Source organism: Mytilus trossulus, chromosome 5 (genome assembly GCF_036588685.1).
Source record: "Mytilus trossulus isolate FHL-02 chromosome 5, PNRI_Mtr1.1.1.hap1, whole genome shotgun sequence".
Lineage (NCBI taxonomy): Eukaryota > Metazoa > Mollusca > Bivalvia > Mytilida > Mytilidae > Mytilus > Mytilus trossulus.
The window spans coordinates 9,081,156-9,102,954 of NC_086377.1; the positions used below are offsets into that span (position 1 = coordinate 9,081,156).

The 21,799-nt window shown below is 30.6% G+C and overlaps 1 protein-coding gene across 1 annotated transcript; it reads right to left on the reverse strand.

Annotated features, from left to right (window-relative positions):
* Nucleotides 1–295: 295 nt before the first annotated feature.
* Nucleotides 296–21,390, reverse strand: LOC134717567 (E3 ubiquitin-protein ligase TRIM71-like). The gene is made up of 7 exons (XM_063580059.1): nucleotides 20,624–21,390; nucleotides 19,808–19,864; nucleotides 5,892–5,894; nucleotides 4,699–4,704; nucleotides 3,124–3,129; nucleotides 2,683–2,697; nucleotides 296–332 (listed from the first exon to the last, which is right to left on the reverse strand). Exons 1-7 carry the CDS (start codon nucleotides 21,388–21,390, stop codon nucleotides 296–298), a joined length of 891 nt encoding a protein of 296 aa, XP_063436129.1.
* Nucleotides 21,391–21,799: the final 409 nt, after the last annotated feature.

Consider the following 21,799-nt stretch of genomic DNA (forward strand, 5'->3'; position numbering starts at 1 on the left):
TCATGGAAATAATGTTGTAAGCCATAGATAATTATATAAACGGTAGTCCAAATAATTATGACATTTTGGAAGGCTATTTTAAAATTTGCTTTGACGCCTCCCATCAATAAAAGGCGTAAAAGAAAAAATACAATAGCCTTTCAAGACGTCATAGTAATTCGGACTGATATACACGGGTAAACCTACACAAATGTAGTTTTTAATCAGTAATATGTTAGTACCTAGCTTTTAGATACGCTTCTCTTGGTTACGACTGCATATTGTATAAACATGTACTACTGAGTTATTTGTTATTTCACAACTGATGTCTTCCATAAGGGGGTGGCTTATTTCTGGAAAAGTTATAGTTTCTCAATAATAAAACAATCACTAATCTGTCATTAACTAATCCCTTATCCATCAGTCATCGGTCTTAAATCGATCAGTAATCTTATCGATCACTAATCGATCAAACTCCCGAGAGAGTTTGATCGATTACTGATCGATGACTTTAAGTCATCAATCGATTACTGATCAAATATGATCGATTAGTTTTCGATTACCGATCTGATCGATTTGTTAAGTCTGGTTACATGTAGCTAAATACAGCAGTGTCTGGGTACGCGGAACACAGTTCACATTCAGGAATAAAAACAAATCCAAGGATATAATTCGCCAACCAGACAAAGAACAAAAACTGAATAATAGTATTTGTATGCAGCAATTCCTGAAATGTTCATTAGTCAGCAATTTCAATATAATATCCAATCAATAATTAAAATCTTTGTTTATATACGATTTTTCCGGAGTTGTGTTTTTTTTCTTTTGTCATGACTCAGTTTATAGTATGTTGCTGCTTGAAATGAAGGTTTTTAGCAGAATTTTTTTTAATGAAAATGATGAGCTCCTATCTTAAAAGGTTAACTGACGCCCTGTTGATAACGTTGACCGTTATGTAATCGTTTTGTCACATTAAACCACGCTCATGTTGCCAAGGTTAAACCACAATACCGTATTTTATTCGCCAGTTACTAAAACAACGTATCATTGAATATTTATGATATAAATTTATATGTTCACTACATGTTTCCTGACAGATGTTTGTTATTTTGACCTTTGTTTGTTCCTTCCTAGTGAAAAAACAAGACTGATGTTGAAGTCAGAGGCCCTACGAACTTATATTCTGGAGTTTTGATAGTGTATTTAAAACATTTGTTAGGCTTTAAACTCTATACATGACTTTGATAATGATAAAACGACACCTGACAGAAACAACATTTTAGTTAACATTTTGCAAAGATTATTTTATTTGAAGCTATAATCATAAATTATATCAATAAAAAAATATGTACAGACAAAATAAAAACATAAGGTTCTTTAGTTAAGAAGGAATTACATCTCTACTCCTATTTCTTTGTCTGGTAAATGCTTGTTACAGATTGTCTCTTTACTGTTCTTTGATAAAACACATAGATCTGAAAACATGAATACCATGGACAAATATTATCATTGTAATGTATGCACCATAATTACATTGAACCTGAAGACCTGTTGGAGACCTTCTGTTGTTGTGTTTTTTTTTCTTTGGTCGGGTTGTTGTCTCTTTGACACATCCCCATTTCCATTCTCAATTTTATTTTTACTATAATTACAAAATACTCGTACAAGTATACATTTGTTGTTATTTGTACTCTTTGCGATTTGATTGCAATTGGTTTATTCTTCATGAAACTAAACAGTATGTATGTATGTTTTGCTAAAATATTGTGTCTTTCAGTCCTGACGTGGTTTGATTAAGCTATTTAATGACTAATTGGTTTATATATTAACTAAACCAGGAGTGACTGTTATTCATGTTGGTTCCATTGCTTGCTCTTGAATTTGGTCATGATTTGACTAGATGAATAGTACGTTTTGACGTTGACATTCGATTTTTATTGTACAAAAGTCATACAAGTCAAAGCTTCCGATGTGTTGAACATCGTACTCTATTGATCAAGTTGTATTCAAGACACCTTTTACATTTTTTAACAGCACATGTTAGTTCTGTATAATATTGATTTCTATAGCTTATATTTATACCTTATACGTTGAAATGTTCTTTGTTCGGTGAGTAGATATCAAGTACAATAACTTACCAATCGTTTTAAATGGAAACAAATTATGCCAGGCCAGCCATTAAAACTAACTTAACAATTAGACAAGTGTCTTTCTAAAGAATATATTTGTAAACATAAAGTATGTCTTCCGTCTTCTATGGTGTCTCTATGAAACGCAAGTGAAAAGATTTTTCTGCAGCAAAAATAACATAGAATATGTGGTTTGATTTTTAAACGAGACAATTCTCCAAGAGAAACCGAATGACAAAAAAATTATAAGTCACATAACCTTCTTTAACAACGAGCCCCGAAATGAAAGATGTAAAACAAGAGACTAACGGCCTAATTTTTGTTCAAAACGAAAAAACAAATATGTGAATTACAGGCTGTTCACTTGTGATAGGCACATGCTCATAATAACATTAAGTAATGCCTATCATATGCTAAATGGAAGAATAAAACAATAATACGCATGTCATATTTAATTTAATTGATAAACTAAATAAATACTTTAATCTCTACGTCGTTGTATGACGAATTCATACTATGAACTTAAAGTCATCGAAGAGCAATATGGATTATATGTTTTATCTGCATTACTTACCCGCCACATGAACATCTACAATGAGAAAAAAAACCCACTTAATTATATAAAACATGTCGCTCGGACATCCTTATTGAACTTTGCGTTAATTGGTTCAACAGTTAAAATAAATGTATAATTATTTAATGATGAAACATAAGATATTCATTGGATTTAAAGCTTAAGATATGAACGTTCTAATATAAGTCACAATACATAAGTATTGGAGAAAATTATGGAATATGTGTAATCATCACTATCTGATATTATTCTTAAAAAAAACAGAATTCAAAATATCGCCTGGCTTCTTATAACATTTATATAAGAATGCTTTTTTTTGGAACTGGCTTATATTTTCCCATTCTTTAAAACACCACACACACAATTCGCTATATGATGTCTAATCATTATTTTTGTTTGGTAAACTTATCACTATATACTTATCTGTTACATAACACTTACATATAACTGAAAAATATAAATAAAAGTTTGAAATCTAAGGAAAAACTTTACAAAATCCAGATACACATAAAACATCTTCTCAAAACATCAGTTATCAATTTGCTAATTTTTAAATATTGCTTTAAATTGCTTGTTTGTTGCTTAGATGAAACTGTGTGAATATTGTCGCTACTTAAACGATGCTTAAATATAAAACAAAATGACAAACCAAGTTGTTAATATGACTATCTCCCATCAAAAGGTAAATGACTGTTCAAACCGTTTATCGCTCTTGTACTCTGTACTTGTTTTGGCTTTCAAACTTTTTTCATCTGAGCATAGTTTTTGTGAGGACGTAACGCACGTCTGACGTATACATTTATTTCTAACCTGGTACCCTTTGATGGCTATTATTCGTTTGTTTCTCTGTCCTATTTTTCTTCGATTTATTTATTGTAGCCCTGTCGTGTAATGTTTTCATTTTAAGTTGATATGATTTTTTAATAATCTAATAGTCTACTACTACCATTTTAACAAAACCTTATATTATAAATTACTAATGTCCACACCTATTTGTTTGCCTAACTTGACACTAATTTGAGGGACAACTTATATAAATATAACCACAGAAAACAGCATACAATTTAGCAATGAGAGATAACAACGACAATATAAGAATACCATAGGTAGTTGTGATAGTAGATTATTTTGAAGTCAGATTATTGAATTAGTATATAAATCAAGCATGGCAAACATTGGAATGTGATAAACAGTATGTGTATGAATTAAACGTGTCGCTTTATAGATTTAGAAATCATTTGAGAACTAAGGTTGCACCACACAAAAGTTAAGTTGAACTGAGGTTGAGTAAACTTGTTTCACTTATGCTTTTTATGGTCTAATATTTCAACTGTACCGGTTATCATATGTCATTGGTTTAAAACATTTCTGGTGTTACCATTTTTAACGATACTCTAAATCTTCCGACTCTTTTGTAGTCGTTATGCACGTCTGTGTGACATTATTTAAATGGTATGTGTATTGTATTGCCTAGCTATTTTAATAACAACATTACATCAAACAACTTCTATTATGAATTGCATAATTTATGTGATTTTTGTTTTTATACACCAAGACTTTCGAAAGACACTTTGGTGTTTTCATCCTAAAACAAGTTGACGTAAGGTAGTTATAATCAAAGATAAATAAGTACGAATCGACAATTGTGAATTAAAATAACATACTATATGAAGTGCCTAAATGAAACACAAGATGCAAGATTTACTGTATAACATAACGTTTTAAATAATGTAAAAAAAATGTTGCTACCTCAAAATGCCAAATCAATTCTCATATAATAGATAACGTGGCTCCTTAAAATGGGTTGTATCATTTTAGAACAAAACAGTACCATGAATGTGTGTACGTACACTATACACTTATACCATAAACTAAAGGATAAAAGAGGGACGAACTTTTTTTTAATATATTTTCCCATTTACTAAAAATATCAGATGCAATTTTCAATATCACATGCTGTTTTATTTTTCATTTTGTTTTAACTTATCACAACATACTTATATGGTTGGTACTTACATGCCCCTGAAAAAAAGAAATATAAATTCAATTAAGATCGAATGAATAGTTTGAGAGAACAACGAAAGGGAAAATACTCATCTAAAAACATCAGATACAACGTTTTACTTGTGCATATTAAGTTCAGCATTTTGTCTGGAAATGTTAATCATATTTAGAAGATACTGTAGTTTCCTAAATGTGAGAGCTATCACAAAAAAGTAAAAACATGCAAATAAAAGCAAATTAAATGATAAAAATGAATATTTTTCTCCCATAATAATTGTAAATGGATATTGAAACCTCATTGATTATATATTATGAAATTATAACAATCATGATAACAAAATACTTCTGTATGTTTTTTTATTCTATGGTATCCAGTTGTTAATTATATAACAATCATGTTAGAAAAAACCAATACAAACGAGTTCTTACTTTTATCAATTACGTCACTCTGTAATATATTAATTGGCGAGAAAAAAAAAATTAGAATTGGATTATTTACGATAAAACACTAACAACAAAGACTATCTGATAAGCAAAGTTTTAATAACTATCTATGATGAGTTGATTTATGGATTTATCAGATATTTCACATTGTATACAAAACGAAGGCCCATGTTTCATAAAAATCAATGCAGGTTCAAAAATATTGCAAGTAAAACTAAATTAATTCAAAACAATCTATAAGAAAAAGACTGCAAATGAACATATATTTTAAAAAACCTTATTTCTGAATCATAATTATCTTCTGCCAAAGTTTTTAAGACAATCCTATGAAGGTTTGACAAATTATCGGATATGTAACAAACGTTAACCCTAGACTCTTAACTAACATCCTCAAAAAAAAGTTGTCCTAGTGATAGTTCAACCAGTTTTGTGTATGTTCTCTATTTTTATTTAAAACTGTATTGGCTTTCATCGTCTCTAAAATTACCCTGTCTTTTGGGTTGTTTTTTTTTACTGTTGTTTGTCTCTTTATACTTTTGCCATGGTATTTGTTTAGTTTACATTTTACTAATGATTTTGAATGTCTCTCTATTATTTCCTCCTCTTTAAAGATGGAGCGTGCATCTGAGATACGTCATGTAAGTTGTGGGATTATTGTTTTACTTAACTATGTTACCACCACCATTGCATCAAAAGCCTTTCATTATAAATTGTCTATGTAAATGTACGCTATACTTATCTGTTTTCTACTTAAAACTTACGAGCTGTAAACAAATAATATATATATAAATTACAGCATACAATTCTGCAATGAATTAACCAACTTTAATGGAATTAGTTGAATACGTAATAAAAATATAAAAAAAACATTTTGTTAAATGACAGTTTCTTCTATTATACTCCTGATTGACTAATACAAAGGAGACAATTAATTCTATGACAGGGCTGAGCAGGATACCATGTATTTGAACGTCACTATCTGGTGAAGACTTATCAAGAATCGGTTATTTAAAAGGACAATCATATATTCAATTTAAATTAGATAATGATGCCAAATAACTTCAACAGTTTTGGTTATTATATGTCATAAGTTTTATCCATTTTTGATTTTGTATTTTCAATGAAGGTAAATCTAGAAGACAGGAAATGACATCAGATTACGTTTTGTTTTGTAAACTGTTGTTTATCTGTATGTCTCACTAGGATTTAGCCATAGCGGTGCAAGTTTATATCCGACCAATGCTGTTGAATCTCTCTTTAATATCTTTCGCCATTTTATTAGACAGAACGAGTATCACATATATTATAATTATGGTATGTTTATTGTTTAACTTTACTATACTTATAACACTTTATGTAATGTAGATATATAGAAAACAACACAATCCTGATTGTTGTATTTTGTAATCATTTGATTGTATTTTTGTGTCGTTCTTGGTACAATGACGTTAGGAGTTTGAATGTCTCTTGGTATATTTTGCCTCTTTTATAGACACACAGCACGGCTATCATATATCATATTATAAGCATGCGTATTGTTTAACTTCACACACTTGTATTACTCTCTTTATATAATGAACTATAGTATATATAATTATACTTTTCTGTTTGTTACTTGACACTTACGCGATGAACAAAAATCAGTCAAATTAATCATTATAGTGAACAGCAAATCTTTCAGGCAAAAGCAAAAATCGTTATTGGATTTAATTAAAAAAAGTAATGCAATAAAAGTACACCATTTCGAGACTATTGAGTGTTCTGTCAGATAATTCAAAAGTAAAGTCATTACTATGAGTTAGATTTTGTGTTCTCATCTTGCCTAATAGTTATGTTTATGATTTCGAATTTTAGAGCTATGCTCACGTCTACCATACATCATTTTAAAGGTTTATCTAATGTTCACTATAACTTAACTAATTGGTACAGATATCTTTATAGAATGACCTACATAAACCATTATACGCTATACTTATCTGTTTTCTACGTGACACCTACTTGTTTTCTCTCATTCGATATACGACTTTCGAACAGCGGTACTGAGAAAATTTCTCTCTTACAATGGTATGTTTATTGTTTAACTTTGCAACTCTTCTAACACCTTTATATACATATTATTACATTTTAAAGTGCATATTATATAAGTGTAAATTACTTATCTGTATGCTACTTGACACTTACCGCCTGAAACAATCAAATAAATAACCGTTAAATACAGCATACCATTTAGAAAAGAATTAAGTTGTCTCCAATATAATTATAGGAATAAATAGTAATGTGAAAGGAGAAAATTTGTAGAAGACAGTTTGTTTTTGTCATATTTTTGAAAAGTATAGTCAATAAGATATAATGATGACAGTTATTGCAATGTAAAAGTTGTGTGATTTGGCGCTTTGTACATTTATAATTTGTTAAGAAACCTAAAAAAAAAATGGACGTCAGGTCGATATAATCATATTGATGTGTGTTTTCCAAGGACATATACTTCAATGGAGAGACGAAAGATACCAAAGGGACAGTCAAACTCATAAATCTAAAACAAACTGACAACAGTTTTGGTTACTATACAGGTTTACACATTTCTGCTTTCAGCATTTCCAATGACGGTTAATGTATTAATCAGTGCATGAAATCACACAATTTGTTTGACGACTGTTGTTGGTGTTTTTGTAGGACTAGGATTTAGCCATGGCGGTGTCAGTTTATATTCGACCAATGCATTTGAATGTCTTTTTGGTATCGTTCGCCTCATTTGTAGACGACCCGCGAGTCTCACATACATCACGTTAATGACATGTGTATTGTTTTACTTTTATTACTGAATTAATCACACGTTATGTAATGTAGATGAAGATACATATAGAAAACAACGCAATCCTGATTGTTGTATTTTGTATTCATTTGCTTCTCTTTTTGTCGTTCTGGGTACTAAATTATAACGTTATGTGTTTAAATGTCTCTTGGTATCTCCCGCCTCTTTTGTAGACATAACGGGTGCTATCATACATCATAATCATGACATGTTTATTGTTTTACTTAACACATTTGTATTACTCTCTTTATATAATGAACTATAGTATATATAATTATTCTTTTCTGATTGTTACTTGACAGTTACACGCTGAACAAAAACCAGTCAAAATAATCAATTCATTGAACAGCAAATCATACAGTTAAAATCAAAAAATCGTCATTGGATTTAATTGAAAAAGTAATGCAATAAAAGTACAACATTTTGAGAATATCGAGTGTTCTGTCAGATAATTCAATAGTAAAGTCATAACTATGAGTTTAATTTGTTTTCTCATGTTTCCTCATAGCGATTGAGATTATTTCAAATTGTAAAGCTACCTAACTTTTTATATGTCTAAGCCATGTGGTTCCCAGTTTATTATAGATATATAAGTTTGACTGTCACTCTGGTATCTTTCGCCCCGTTTTTAATACAAGCATTCACTTATGTAGAAAATGATGGATTTAACTTTGTGTTATAACTAGCTGAACCTATTAATCGTATTACATTATCATATGATTCGAATAAATTGACAACAATATGCACGGGTGAGCAAAATAAAAGACACAATGGCTTGAAATGGGACTTGTTTTCGATTACAGTATAATAGATGTTAAATATTTTTTTTCTCGAAATATGTTTTAAACCTAATACAATGGGCATTCGAAAATCATAAAAACCAAAAAAACATACACCATAGCAAAGAAAAATTAAAAAAAAAGCCAAACAACACGTTTAATAAAAAAAACAAAGAACACTTAGACCTAGCATTCGTCGTGTTGCTCAAGTCACAATCTATTGTAAGCTTATTTTTGGAACAATTTGACGAATTGCGAATTTTTAATATTTGTCTTTTACAATAGACGTAGATCATACTTACTTATCCGTTCTCGCTTCCTGTCTGAAAGATGAAACATATCAATAATATCAGTTACACATTCTAAACAAAAATACTGATAGATATGTTGCTGTTTATCTAGAAAACATTTCCGAAGCAGTACTAATAGTTTCTATAGATTTAGGTCAGTTTACTTTATTTTACCACCTATTGTTGAATTGTATTGTGAGATAAACATGTAAAATTGTTATGGATGAATATTACATTATCATGATAACATTGGCGGCATCAACCTTTCTGCATCTGACAATTAACGTTTCAAAAGTGATAATTGACTCAGCAAATAAAAGGGTCTGAAATTTAATGCCAACGTAAATCTTCTAAATTCACAAATTTGTGCTGCGTTTAGAGCTTTACGTCATCTACATTATGTCGTTTCAGCGTTTTTAAATATGTGAAACATACCCAACGAAAAAGGCAAATGTCGAGTAGTTTGTAAAAAATTTCAATGTAAAAATATTCTTTGTCGTTTATGGTGGAGGATTTTGGTTAAGCTGTTCAATTTTTCTCTGGAAATTTCATCCAAACAAAACTGCAATATTGTACAAATGAGTATTGTATTGTTTGACCTTTCGACAATTGTCATCACACCATATATGTCTCACTCTAAGATTGACTACAAAGTAAAATTGAGAATGGAAATAGAAATGTGTCAAAAAGACAACAACCCTACAAAAAGGAGAGAACATGTAAGGCAACCTATGGGTCTTAAAGACAACGAGATAATCCTGCGCTGGCGTTAACTGGCCTCTTAACAAAACGTTTGTACTAACTTAGTTTCATTGATGTCAAACCAAACTGCAAAACACATACATTAACTGAAATTAAATTTAAAAAGACTAACTAAGGCTAAGAGGCTCCTGCATTTGGACAGGTGCAAACATCTGTTCAATGTCGACACAACAAACACACAGTTATCCAGACAGTGCCAATAACGACATCAGTAGTTTTCCGCATTTCAACGTCATAAATATGTTGAGAGAAAACAAATCCCGGTTACAAACCTAAAACTAAGAGTCCCACACCAATTATAAGAAGTCACAATAAAACAACAGAAACACTGAACTGCAATAAAAACAAAGGGCAATGCAACATACATAGAACCCAACTATTTGAATACAATTTCAATATTCCTGACTTGAAACAGAACATTTTTATAACCATTGGTGTGTTGAATATAGTTTTAAGTCTAAACAAACCTCGCGCACTTGACTCAGTTTGAAAGAGTTTTATGTCAGAAAAGGTAACTAAAAAAACCTATGCCAAATGGCAGTGATGCGTATATCAACAAAGACAGTTACTGACATGCATGCGAGCTCTAGAACACATCTTAACTGATTAAAAATGAATTTCTTTTTGGTCTTTTGTGGATAGTTGTCTCATTGACATCTTCTTTTTTTATATTCTCCATATTATGCAAATCATGCAAATCATGCATAATACCCGTGAATGATTTAGTATCAAACCACCAAATGCGCCCTATGAGTGATTAAATACGAGTACCAAAATATGGCGTCTATTATTATTATCATACATCCATTTACATCACTGCTGACGAAGGCGAACCTATTTTGCTCATTACATTTGTGTAAATTATTAACAAGTTAACATATATAATGTTGCTCTACATCACTCTTATTGGTTTGTTCATCGATGTTTCTTATTGATTTCTTAAACAGTCCAAACATCTGTGTGGCGCAAGCCAATTACACATGTCACCAGTTGCATTTTTCGAGATAAAAGACCAATGCATTTTGCACTTCATTGACACTTTGAAATCATACATTTCATACGCTAAATGATATAGATGTACAACTTTGTGTTATGTCCATAGAAACAATTATTATGAACTTACCGACACTTGAAACATATTAACAGGTTTTTCCCTTGCTCCTTTGGTATCACATCCTGTTTGTAATCACTATAATGAGAAACACAATTGATTGACTTAAAATTTACTCTATTCTAAGATAATATTAAAATCCAACAAGCTATTACTAACTGATACACACATAAACAGTGCACAAATATCAAAAAAGCATTTGAAATATATACAAGAGTCATAAACCAAATTAGCCAATCTCGAATGAATTGAACTGATAATCTATAAAAAAAAAATCAACTTACACCTGGACAGAGATACATTTTTTTTTACTAGAAAGATATATTGCTTTACTTCAGAGATGTTTTCTATGGTTCAGTGTAGAACAGGAGCTGTTTACCCACCAAGAGTATCACAGTTCACCATTTGTTGTCGTTACGTAGTATATGTAATGTTTGACAAGAACTTATAATTAAATTCGACTTTTATTTAGCTGTAATGGTCGTATTGGTGTATGTCGTTCCTTTAAACAAAATTAGATGACATCAACCAAAACAATATATTCAATTTGAGGTCATATATATTTTATCTTTCCAATCCTTATAGAATTATTTCTGATTGCATACGCTTTTCCCTCTATTTCCCTGTCTTTCCTACAGACACTTACAAACTGAATGAAATGACGAACTATTTTAATTTAACCATTCATAAAACAGCATATGTGTAATCTCGTTTCAACTTGTTGAAGAAATATATACGATTACTCAAATCATTTTGTAATGACTGATAGTTCTAAATTATACCATTAATGACTAGTAGTATATTTGAGAGTTTCAACCCCCCTTTTTCAAAATAAAAAAAATGTGTATGTTTGCTTACATTTAATTGAAATAGTTTTTCCTGGAGCTATTTTTATATGTCAAAGTATTCTATTCAGTATTTATTTTCTTCTAATCTATGAAATTTGCGAAGTTTGGACTATTTAAAATCGAGGTAATTTTAATTGCAAATTCAGACACAAACTTTAGTTTCTTCTTCATAGTAGTAATAAACATTAACCCATAATATTTTAATAAAATTGAGAATGGAAATGGGGAATGTGTCAAAGAGACAACAACCCGACCAAAATAAAAAAACACAACAGCAGAAGGTCACCAACAGGTCTTCAATGTAGCGAGAAATTCCCGCACCATATTTCATAAAACTAGTAAGTGATAACAATTTCGGAACCAAAATATAAAAAAAAAAATTACGAAATCAATGGAAAAAGAATGGAGTAAAAAACTTCAATTTCAACATTGAACTCAATCACTTGCCTTCCGTCACATATTGTGTATTAGTCAATAATTTGATCTCAAATGAAATATGAAATTACTACCTTCTTTGCTTTATATACGCATGGTTTCAATTAAAGTGCACTGATATATGCCACATACTTTGTTTGTATATGTTTGTATTCTATAATTTCTTCTTATAAAACATCAAAAAAGACTTATTGTAAAATCAAAATAATTAACGGATAGTTTCAGTAAATATTCCGTGATATGTTAAGTTCGTTCCAACTTGCTCCATTATAAGTCTAAAGAAAAGACAAAAGTCGTTAAATTTTATGCAGTGCTTAATATGCCAAAAATTATTTTACCAGTATAGGGAAGTCGATTTTGAATCTGCACTTGAATAAAAGATTGGATGAGGTGAACATAAAGATGTTGCATGCGGAAGCTGTTAATTTGAAGAACTCTGTGCAGGAAGTTTATAGTTGTTCATGTTAGAAAAGTTACACAAGTAAATATATTTGTTCCCCCTTTTAGAGTGAGGAAGCTTCTATCTGTCATTTAATGACGACATAAAATTATCGGACTGTTGTCCCTCAGTTTCGGGTATTTGTACGCGTTCTAGAATGCAGTCGTTCAACTGGAGCGCTTGTATATTTTGCTGCAACAAAACATTTTAGTCAGATCAAAAACAACTCAAGTTTGAATCAGATGAGCGTATCAAGAATGTTTTATTCGTGTCAGATAAAGTTAAAGTTGAGAACAGTTTCCCCTCCATCTTTTAAACTTCAAGCACTCTGTCATTACGGTTGTATTACAAAATATTTGCTAAAAACGAAAAAAACAAAAACAAATCGAAACCCGTAGAAGCAGATATTTCGGATCACGATACTGCTTTTGCTAATTTTAGTTTGGCTATGGAGAACGATTCAATGGTCATTCCTCATGACACTGTTACTTGATAAATATAAATATTTTCTTCCGGCTGATTCTTATTTTAAATATTCTACTTGTAAAATGCTGTCTAAAATCATTGATTTCTATAGAAATTCAGTTGTCAAACATCTTCAACAAGTTCAAGGCAACTATAACATAATATTTAGTAGCAAAATAACTATTTGAGATGCCATATCAACTGCTAGTCAATTGAAAACTGACCTCAAAATCTCAATGACAACTGTAATAGACATAAATAACGGACATATATTTCATTCCGCTGCAAGTATACTTCGAAAAGACTTCGAAACTCTACAGAAGAATACCCAACTTCGGATGAATTGTCTTTTCCATCTTCAATTCGGTCAATGCCTTCGTATTTATTGCAATTTTTTTTATGGTTACTCGATGAAACTGCATTCAGCCAAGACTTTTCTCTGGAAATGGCACCATAAAAACTGCGTACATGTATACTATAACGTTACGCGCGATGTTCGTACCTTATTGGAAATTCGGTGTAGTTGGCAAGATGCAAGTCCAATTATATAATTTTGTGAAATCATATCCATTGCTATTGTACGTATTTTAAAAAATAAAGAATTTCAAAATAAAAACGAAAAAAATAATCACTGAAACTATGTTTTTTGCTGCATGCGACAAGCTTCACCTTTAAAAAAACCGACGATTTTAAGGCTGTCCCGCTTAACATAATTCATTTATTGTAACCACTAAACTATCATTTTCGTCAAAACGTTTTTTCCATTATTAAACAGAATGGTTCCTTCAGTCTTTCATGCACTTTTTATGATGTTATGATGACGTCATTGAAAAATCCGCGTTCCATATAACAAGAGCAAATCTGTCCCACGGGGAAAAAAATGGGATTCCAGATTTGAGAATCCCAAAACTTTTATCTAAAATGATAAAAGTTTAGTATTTGCATTTACTACATCAATGTTAATTTGCTTAATTTTATGAATTTAAATACAAATATCCTGAAAAATGATATATAGTAATTTATGAGCGATTTTTCAAAGGCTTACAAAGTTGTCGCACCGCCATTTGTTTGCGTAAAAACGAACTCAACTCAAATGTACGTCAATTGTTTGCTTATCAGTGCTCTTTTACTGGTAGTACCATGTCGTTTCTTGAAAAGAAAAACTCAAAATAATGTGTTTGCTTTGACCAGAACCTTTCATGTGCAGAACTGTGGCCATGAGTGAAATTGGTAGAAATATTAAAACATGTCTTGTGACGGTTGATCAAAATAAAGATGATGGAGATAACGGTGGATTTGGTATAAAGCTTGTTGCACTGGTACAAAATGTACCCACAGTCCCTTCCTCGAGGTTAGGGGAGTGTTGGCCCGACTTTAAAAAGTTAAATCCCGCCACATTTTATGTGTTTTACAAGTCACGCGACGGTTATGCAGTGTTTGATGTTTGTTTCTGTATACTATATTTGTTTGTTTCTTATTTATTTTGTATATTAATCAGGCCGTTATATTTTTCTTTAGTTTTCATTTATTCATTTCAGGAATCGAAGACCATGCCGTATGCATTTTACTCATAGGTGAAGCCCGTACAGGACCTTTATTTGTTAATTTATGTCTCATTTGGTCTTATTTTAAGAGTTGTTTTATTTGCAAGCATATTACATGTTTTTTTATATGGAATACTTTTGAAGTTTGTGGTACGTTGCAAAGGGAAAAAGAGGGGATATAGGTACAAAATCTATAATGTAATAGATATCAACCAGAGTAGAAAACACAACAACAGATACTACTATGGAAGCAGTAATAATTGTGAAAAACGAGTAGTCGATAAAAAAAAAACTGAAGTATCCGCAAATTCAATTTGAGGTAATATTTGACTGTAGAGTTCTATTGCTTTGGTTTGATACCTCACCCAATATGATAGTTTAAAAAATAATTTTAAAGTACTGTCCTGCATGACACTTAATTTTTACCTGAAACTGAAAACTTTCATAAGGTTAAGGTGCTCTAAACATTTTATAGGTTGAAAACTTGATTTATGAAGTTTTGTTTATAAAACATTGTTTTAGTTTTTTTTTTTATTCTTAATGATTAAGGTTTATGTATAATAACAAACATTACTAAAGCCAAAACAGTATCATGTGTGTTTGGATAGAGTTAAGAAAAAAGAAAAAATGTCAAAATTGAAACCCTCCCGAATTTTCACAGATTTTTACATATGACCTTTGACCTCAATTTATAAAAAAAATTTGACCATATCAAGTCCTGACGACAGGCATATTATTATAGTACGCAATTTCCTCTTTCCAATAATATATTATATAGATGTGTGTTCGGTGGGGAGATCAGATTAAAAAAAATCTGCTTTCAGTCACCGCATTAAAAGAGCTCATTTCTATAGGAGAAACGATACTTAAATGCAACCGTGGTCGAGCCAGTGTGTTCTTACTTACGTAGTGAAAAAAGGGGATATCATAAACCAGAGAGACATTCTATAAGTGTAAGGAGGTTTAAACATTTAAACTAGAGAAGCAGGCACATTTTAACGAGCAGTTTATTTAAAATCATTTTATCGAAAATAAAAATAAACAGTAAACTGGTGTACACAATATATATAGACAATAACAAAAACTTCCTTATCTTCAAAATGAATTTAGAACTTAAAAATTTAAAACCACTTAAAATTACAACTGAACTACCAGAATTTTATCTGGATATTGTAAAAAGCTGGATACGGAAAGGTGGAGGTCAAACTGAATCACCCACTAACTTAAAAAAAACTTACGAAAAAAAAATATATTGGGTAATAAAAACATAAAACAGATGAACCATTATTGATGCGCAATTGGATCAGAAGCAATATAATCTATATTAATGAAATTATTGACGAAAACGGTCAAATCAACGAAAAGACAATACTGCGTAAGTAAGAAATAAAACACAACTGGATAGCCGAACTATCAATATTAAAAAAAAAGCCATTACAAAATGTTGGATAGATATCCTGAAAACAAATAAATCTGTTAAAACCCGAGTAATATTAACAAAAAAATAATCAGAATAAATCGAACAGAAATAAATTTAGCAGATCTTGATAACAAAACCGTCCATCAAAACTTAATAAAAAACAAAATAACTCCAAACATTGGATTAATAAAATGCCAAAGAATATTAGGCGTAAAAACATTACAAATTAGACACTCCTTATCATTTACAGACACAGAAATATACACAATAACAAACTTAAAGTTTATAAATGGAAATTACTTAGCTATATATTGCCGAACACAACAAATCTTTTTAAATAGAAAATATCCAATACGTCAGAGTAAGCTTTATGCAAATGCACAGACAATTATCAACATTTCTTTTTTATAGATTGTGAATTTTTAAAAGACTTGTGAAATAGAATAACAGAAAAAATCTAAGAAAAAAAAAACTTAATAGATATAGTCTTTGGATATAAAATAGGAGACCGACATTATAATGACATAAATTTTATTATAACGATGATAGGTTTCTCAATGTACAAATCATTTACACGTCGGAACAAAGAACAAAATCCGCCGACATATACAACATCTTTGAATTATATTTTGAAGTAAACAGATATGTATAAAAACGTTAAAGTAATCTAATTCGCAAATTTCAAAAAAATACTTTAAACTGTTAGATTATAAAATGTGTAAACATAATATTCATATGTAGTTTCGAAACATAACGTAGAAAATATTTACTCAAGTATCTTTAAAATGAAATACTACAAAATTGCAAAATAAAAATTGACACCTCAGCGGCCGTAAAGAAAAAAACCTTAAATAACACATATTCTAAAACTTAAAATCAAAACACAATAAGGTACAGATTATGGAGAAAGACAATAAATTCATATTTCGATGATAATAAAATATCTTACCTTTTGATAGTAATCCAAAAGCGAAAAGATTAACACGTGAACTATATTATCATTCTATTATGTCAGGTTACGATTATTTGATCACACTAAGACACCTGCACGATTTTTCTAAACGAGCAATATGTGTATCCAATAATGAGGATATAAAAGTAAAGGTCAAATAAGGAACAAAATTACGTAATTATAATTAATGTGAATGATTTGCAATTATATATGTTATAGATAATGCACATTTTAAGGTTTTTCTTGTCGTAGAACACACCGAGGGGTGTCAGGATTGATCAAATGAAAGACCGACCGGAGGGAGGTCTTTCTTTGAACAATCCTGACACCCCGAGGTGTGTTCTACGATAGGAAAAACTTTAAAATATGCATTATCTGACTTATATACCGTCAAAAAATATTAATTTTATAAAGATTTGTAAAATTTAGTATCCTTTTTTACCGACAACACTAAAGTGGAATATTCCTTTCTAATGCGTTCAGGTTTTAATACGCCCTGCGGCTCATTTAAAATGTGAAATACAACTCACTAAATAATTTAGATATAAACCTTTTAAAAATTGTTATCCATACACAATAACAATATTACTGTAACTGCATAAAGTAAGACACAAATGTATAGTTACCATCCGATAACGGTGTATGACAAATACAAGACACATTGTAAGTTATTTATTGTACCACTTAGCTTATAGAAAAGGGGGAGGGGGTATGTGTTTCTATATTTGTTATTTCTCTCGCGGAAAAGTTGTTATTTATTTAACCATTTTACTTGAATCGAATGAAAAATTCAGAAGGATTGTCTTTCGAATGGCAATACATTTTATTCAAAGATAATCAGGATAACATTATATACTCTCCGCACCCGACCCTTCCGTAAAATACGTTAATGTTATTCAATAGAATATAAGATTATTTTATTAGTTGATCATTTAATAGAGTAAAAGTTATACATAAATTTTAAATTAAGAAAGTAAAAGTTAAGAACTGACACGAAGACGAATATAAATACATGTAGGTCACTGTATAATTTCCTATTCAGTGTGTATCGTTCTGAACATGCATGAAATATTTGCCACTGGACGTTAAGCAAGCAACCAAAAATTAATCAACCTATTCAGTTTGATTCAATAAGATTATCAAAATCTTACACACGAATATGTTAAATATGTATTTATTTTATGAAAGTCTACATTAAAATTCATCTGACATATATGATAATGTTTATTTATTATAGCGATAAATCAACAAAACTTCCCGTTATTTGTTTCTAAAATTAAATTGCGGGTCTACAATGACGGTTTCTTTTACATTAATCATCGGTTGAACTTTAGAAAATAAATTTCCAAATCAGCAACAAAAAACTATTAGACGAATAAAATTTTGAAGTAAATCATAGATTGCATGTTTATCAAGGAAAATAATGACCTTACACAGATCATTATGTTATGCCTTGGAGCATATACCATTGAAACATGGTATCGTCCGGGTTGATTCTGAAAAAGAATGACCTGACGTTCTGAAAGGAGATAACTCAATATAGGTATATAAGTTTATATTGCATTTTTTTCTATTTGTAATTGACTATCAATCAGTAGGATTTTATTATAAATTATACATGTATGTTTTACACAGAAATTAAACTAACAAGTACTAACAAAATGTATTATATACTACTAACGGTTAACGAGGCCGGAATAAAGGTACCAGTATTTGATGTATCCACTAACAAATGTGAATAACTATTAGTAAAACATTATTTACCTTTAAAAAAAGAGACAATAACTGTTTAGTGTCTTTAAATGTAAGCTGAATTTGTACGAGGCTAGGAAACAAGGTGAGCTTTTAGCGAGTTACTACACCTGCTTCGAACAAAGTACAAATACAGCTGATAATTAAAGACACTAAACAGTTATTGTCTTTAACCTGCAAATAATTCTATATCTTTTGTTTTTGTTTTGAAAGACACAAACACACATGTTTTGCATTTATTTTTGAATTTAAATCCCTCTTGAGGCCCGTTTAGTAATACCATACAGTAATCACAAATTCAGCTGACGACGAGTTTGCAAAATAAGAATCTCGAATGATCAACAATTATACATCGCTAAAGGTTAATAATTATGTATTTTAACATAACAACTACTTTCAACAGTAAAAACAAATCACACAACATTATCCTATTTGAAATATGCATGCTGAAATTGACATGGCTGTTTGTGTTACAAAATCATACACAAGATTTGAAATAGTTGTTATCGTAGAAAAGACTGATGTTCATGAGTGTATGCTATCAGAAAATTGGTGCGATTCTTGTTGCTCTAAAGAAATGTTTGGAAACAAACAACACGTGTTTATAAAGTTATCGTTAATTCGCAGTTAATACGTCATTGAAATGCGATTGCAATACACATAATGAGGGGACGCAGGTTCATAAAATACTCAGTCTGGCAGTGGGCGGAGCTTAAAAGCGATATCTGTATAGTATACAGTTACATAACATTACGAACGGAAATGGGGAATGTGTCAAAGAGACAACAACCCGACCAAATAAAAAACAACAGCAGAAAGTCACCAACAGCATAGCGGGCTGTATATGTATAGTAGAACACACAATTGCAGGATAAAATACAAACTTAATCAGAACCATTGCAACGTCAAATGGTGACGTATGTAAGAAGATAATGGTGACGTATGTAAGAAGATAATGATGACGTATGTAAGAAAATAATGTGTAATTAACTCAAACATTTGATGACAAGTTTTCATTGTCAAATACGTAAATTTAAAAACTGTATAATATACAAATATATTACCTACCTCTTGGGTGAAGGCAATTCTCTTTCTCTGTTCATGGTTTGTTGTGCACGCATTTCACTGATAAAAAAACTTATTTTTTTACATTTTTTCTCTCCAAATGATCTGTCAAGTGTCAGAAGTGTGAGAGTTGTTAACACATAGTCATTTTCTTTGTATGTTGGCGTTTGTTTTTGTAGCAGTACAGTGTTAATGTTGTTCTGTTGATTTCCACTTGTAGTTTATGTGTGTTTCCCTCAGTTTTGTTCGGATTTTTTTCAGTTTGATCGATTTATTATGACTATTGTAAAGCGGTATACTTCTATTGTATTTATTTATAATTTTATAATCTTGCATAAAATGCATGAAATTACAATAAAATATTTATATAACGAGAAAAACAAATATATATCTGTACTAGTTTGAAAGCAAGTATGTTTGCATTTTTACCTATTGTCATGGTTGGTATTAAATGTACATGTATCAATACTACTTAAAATGTACACTGCCATACATTCCGTATTTATCCGCACATTGTGAATCCATAATATTAAACAATACATTTGTAATGACCACATAATTGTATTTCATGAATTGTCTCTCTTTTGTTTGTCATATTATATCCAGACGTAGGTTGATATTTTAAGAAAAAAACAAATTATGATTTTGCAAAAATACGTGTCTCTTAAAGATACTATGGTTATGTTCCGGACCATATGAATATATACCCATATGGTCATGACCATACGCGTATGGTCCAAATACTCATATGGTCCGGAACAGTTATATTAAAAAATGAATTACGACTATAAAATGCTCAGTTATTTTTAGTAGAATTACCTGATTATGTAGTTACCAAACAGCTGTTTAACGTCGTTATCTGTTGCAGACTTAGCAGTATACTGTATGTTAGGAAATTCAGGTATAGGCTTTACCGTCAGCTTTGCGATGTCATCTGTAAGCTTCTGTAAAGACTGTAACAATTTTCCATCGTTTCGTGTCTTGTTGAGTTCATTCATTTTCTTGTCTAAGTCGCGTCCTGCCTCCAAATCCATTTGAGTATCTTCCAATAGCTTTGTTAGTTTGTCCCTTTCCTTCCTGGATTGATCCTTGACCGATGCAATCTTCTCTGAGATACATTTATCAACCATAGTCTTTATCTTTGTACCTTCTTCTGTAATAGCTTTGACTATTCCTTCCACCTTCACATCAAATGCCTTCAGACCTTCTTCTAGCTGCTTCATGTTTTGGGTTGTCTCATGTACTTTACTACGCAGGTCTGTTGTATTCTTCTCCTTCAGCTGTGATATGCTGTCCAGAAGTTTGGAAAAGGCATGCCCTGAGTGACTGCCAGTCACACAACTGCTACATACCGCTACGTTACAGGTATTACATACAAAGCTTACGTCTTCATTGTGGTCTCTACATTTTGATTTAACTTCCGGTATAACATCAGAGGAAGACTGAAACTGGTGGTTCTTTGTCACGCTCTGTCGTTTATGGAAGCCTTTACAATTGTCACAAAAGTACTGTCCACACTCTAAGCAGTAATGGGATCCAGAGGCACTAACACAAATATCACAAGTTTTAGAAGCTGCCTGAGCCATGTTGTCAATGATTCATTACAAGGTACTTTACATATGTACGGCAAATAACCAGTGACAACAATTTTCTACACTATACACAATTGTCGGCTAATTATGCATGACGCGTCTCTTAAATAAAAACTTGTTAAACAATTATGATTTTGTATACAAAACTATGGTGTGGTTGAACAGCTTTCCGATTAGGTTGAGTACTTGCTCATGTTACTTACATTTAGTTTTTACTTAGGCGTGTTACACAAATATCATTATGTACTTTACAATTAAAATAAAGAATATAATCTTACTGTAATTGCAGAAATTTTCATTTCATATCTAATTTCGTTTATTTCGTGAATAAGAATTATCCACGACGAAATTAAAATTTGATTGTTAATTTACCAAATTTGAATTTAAAATACGTAAATATTTT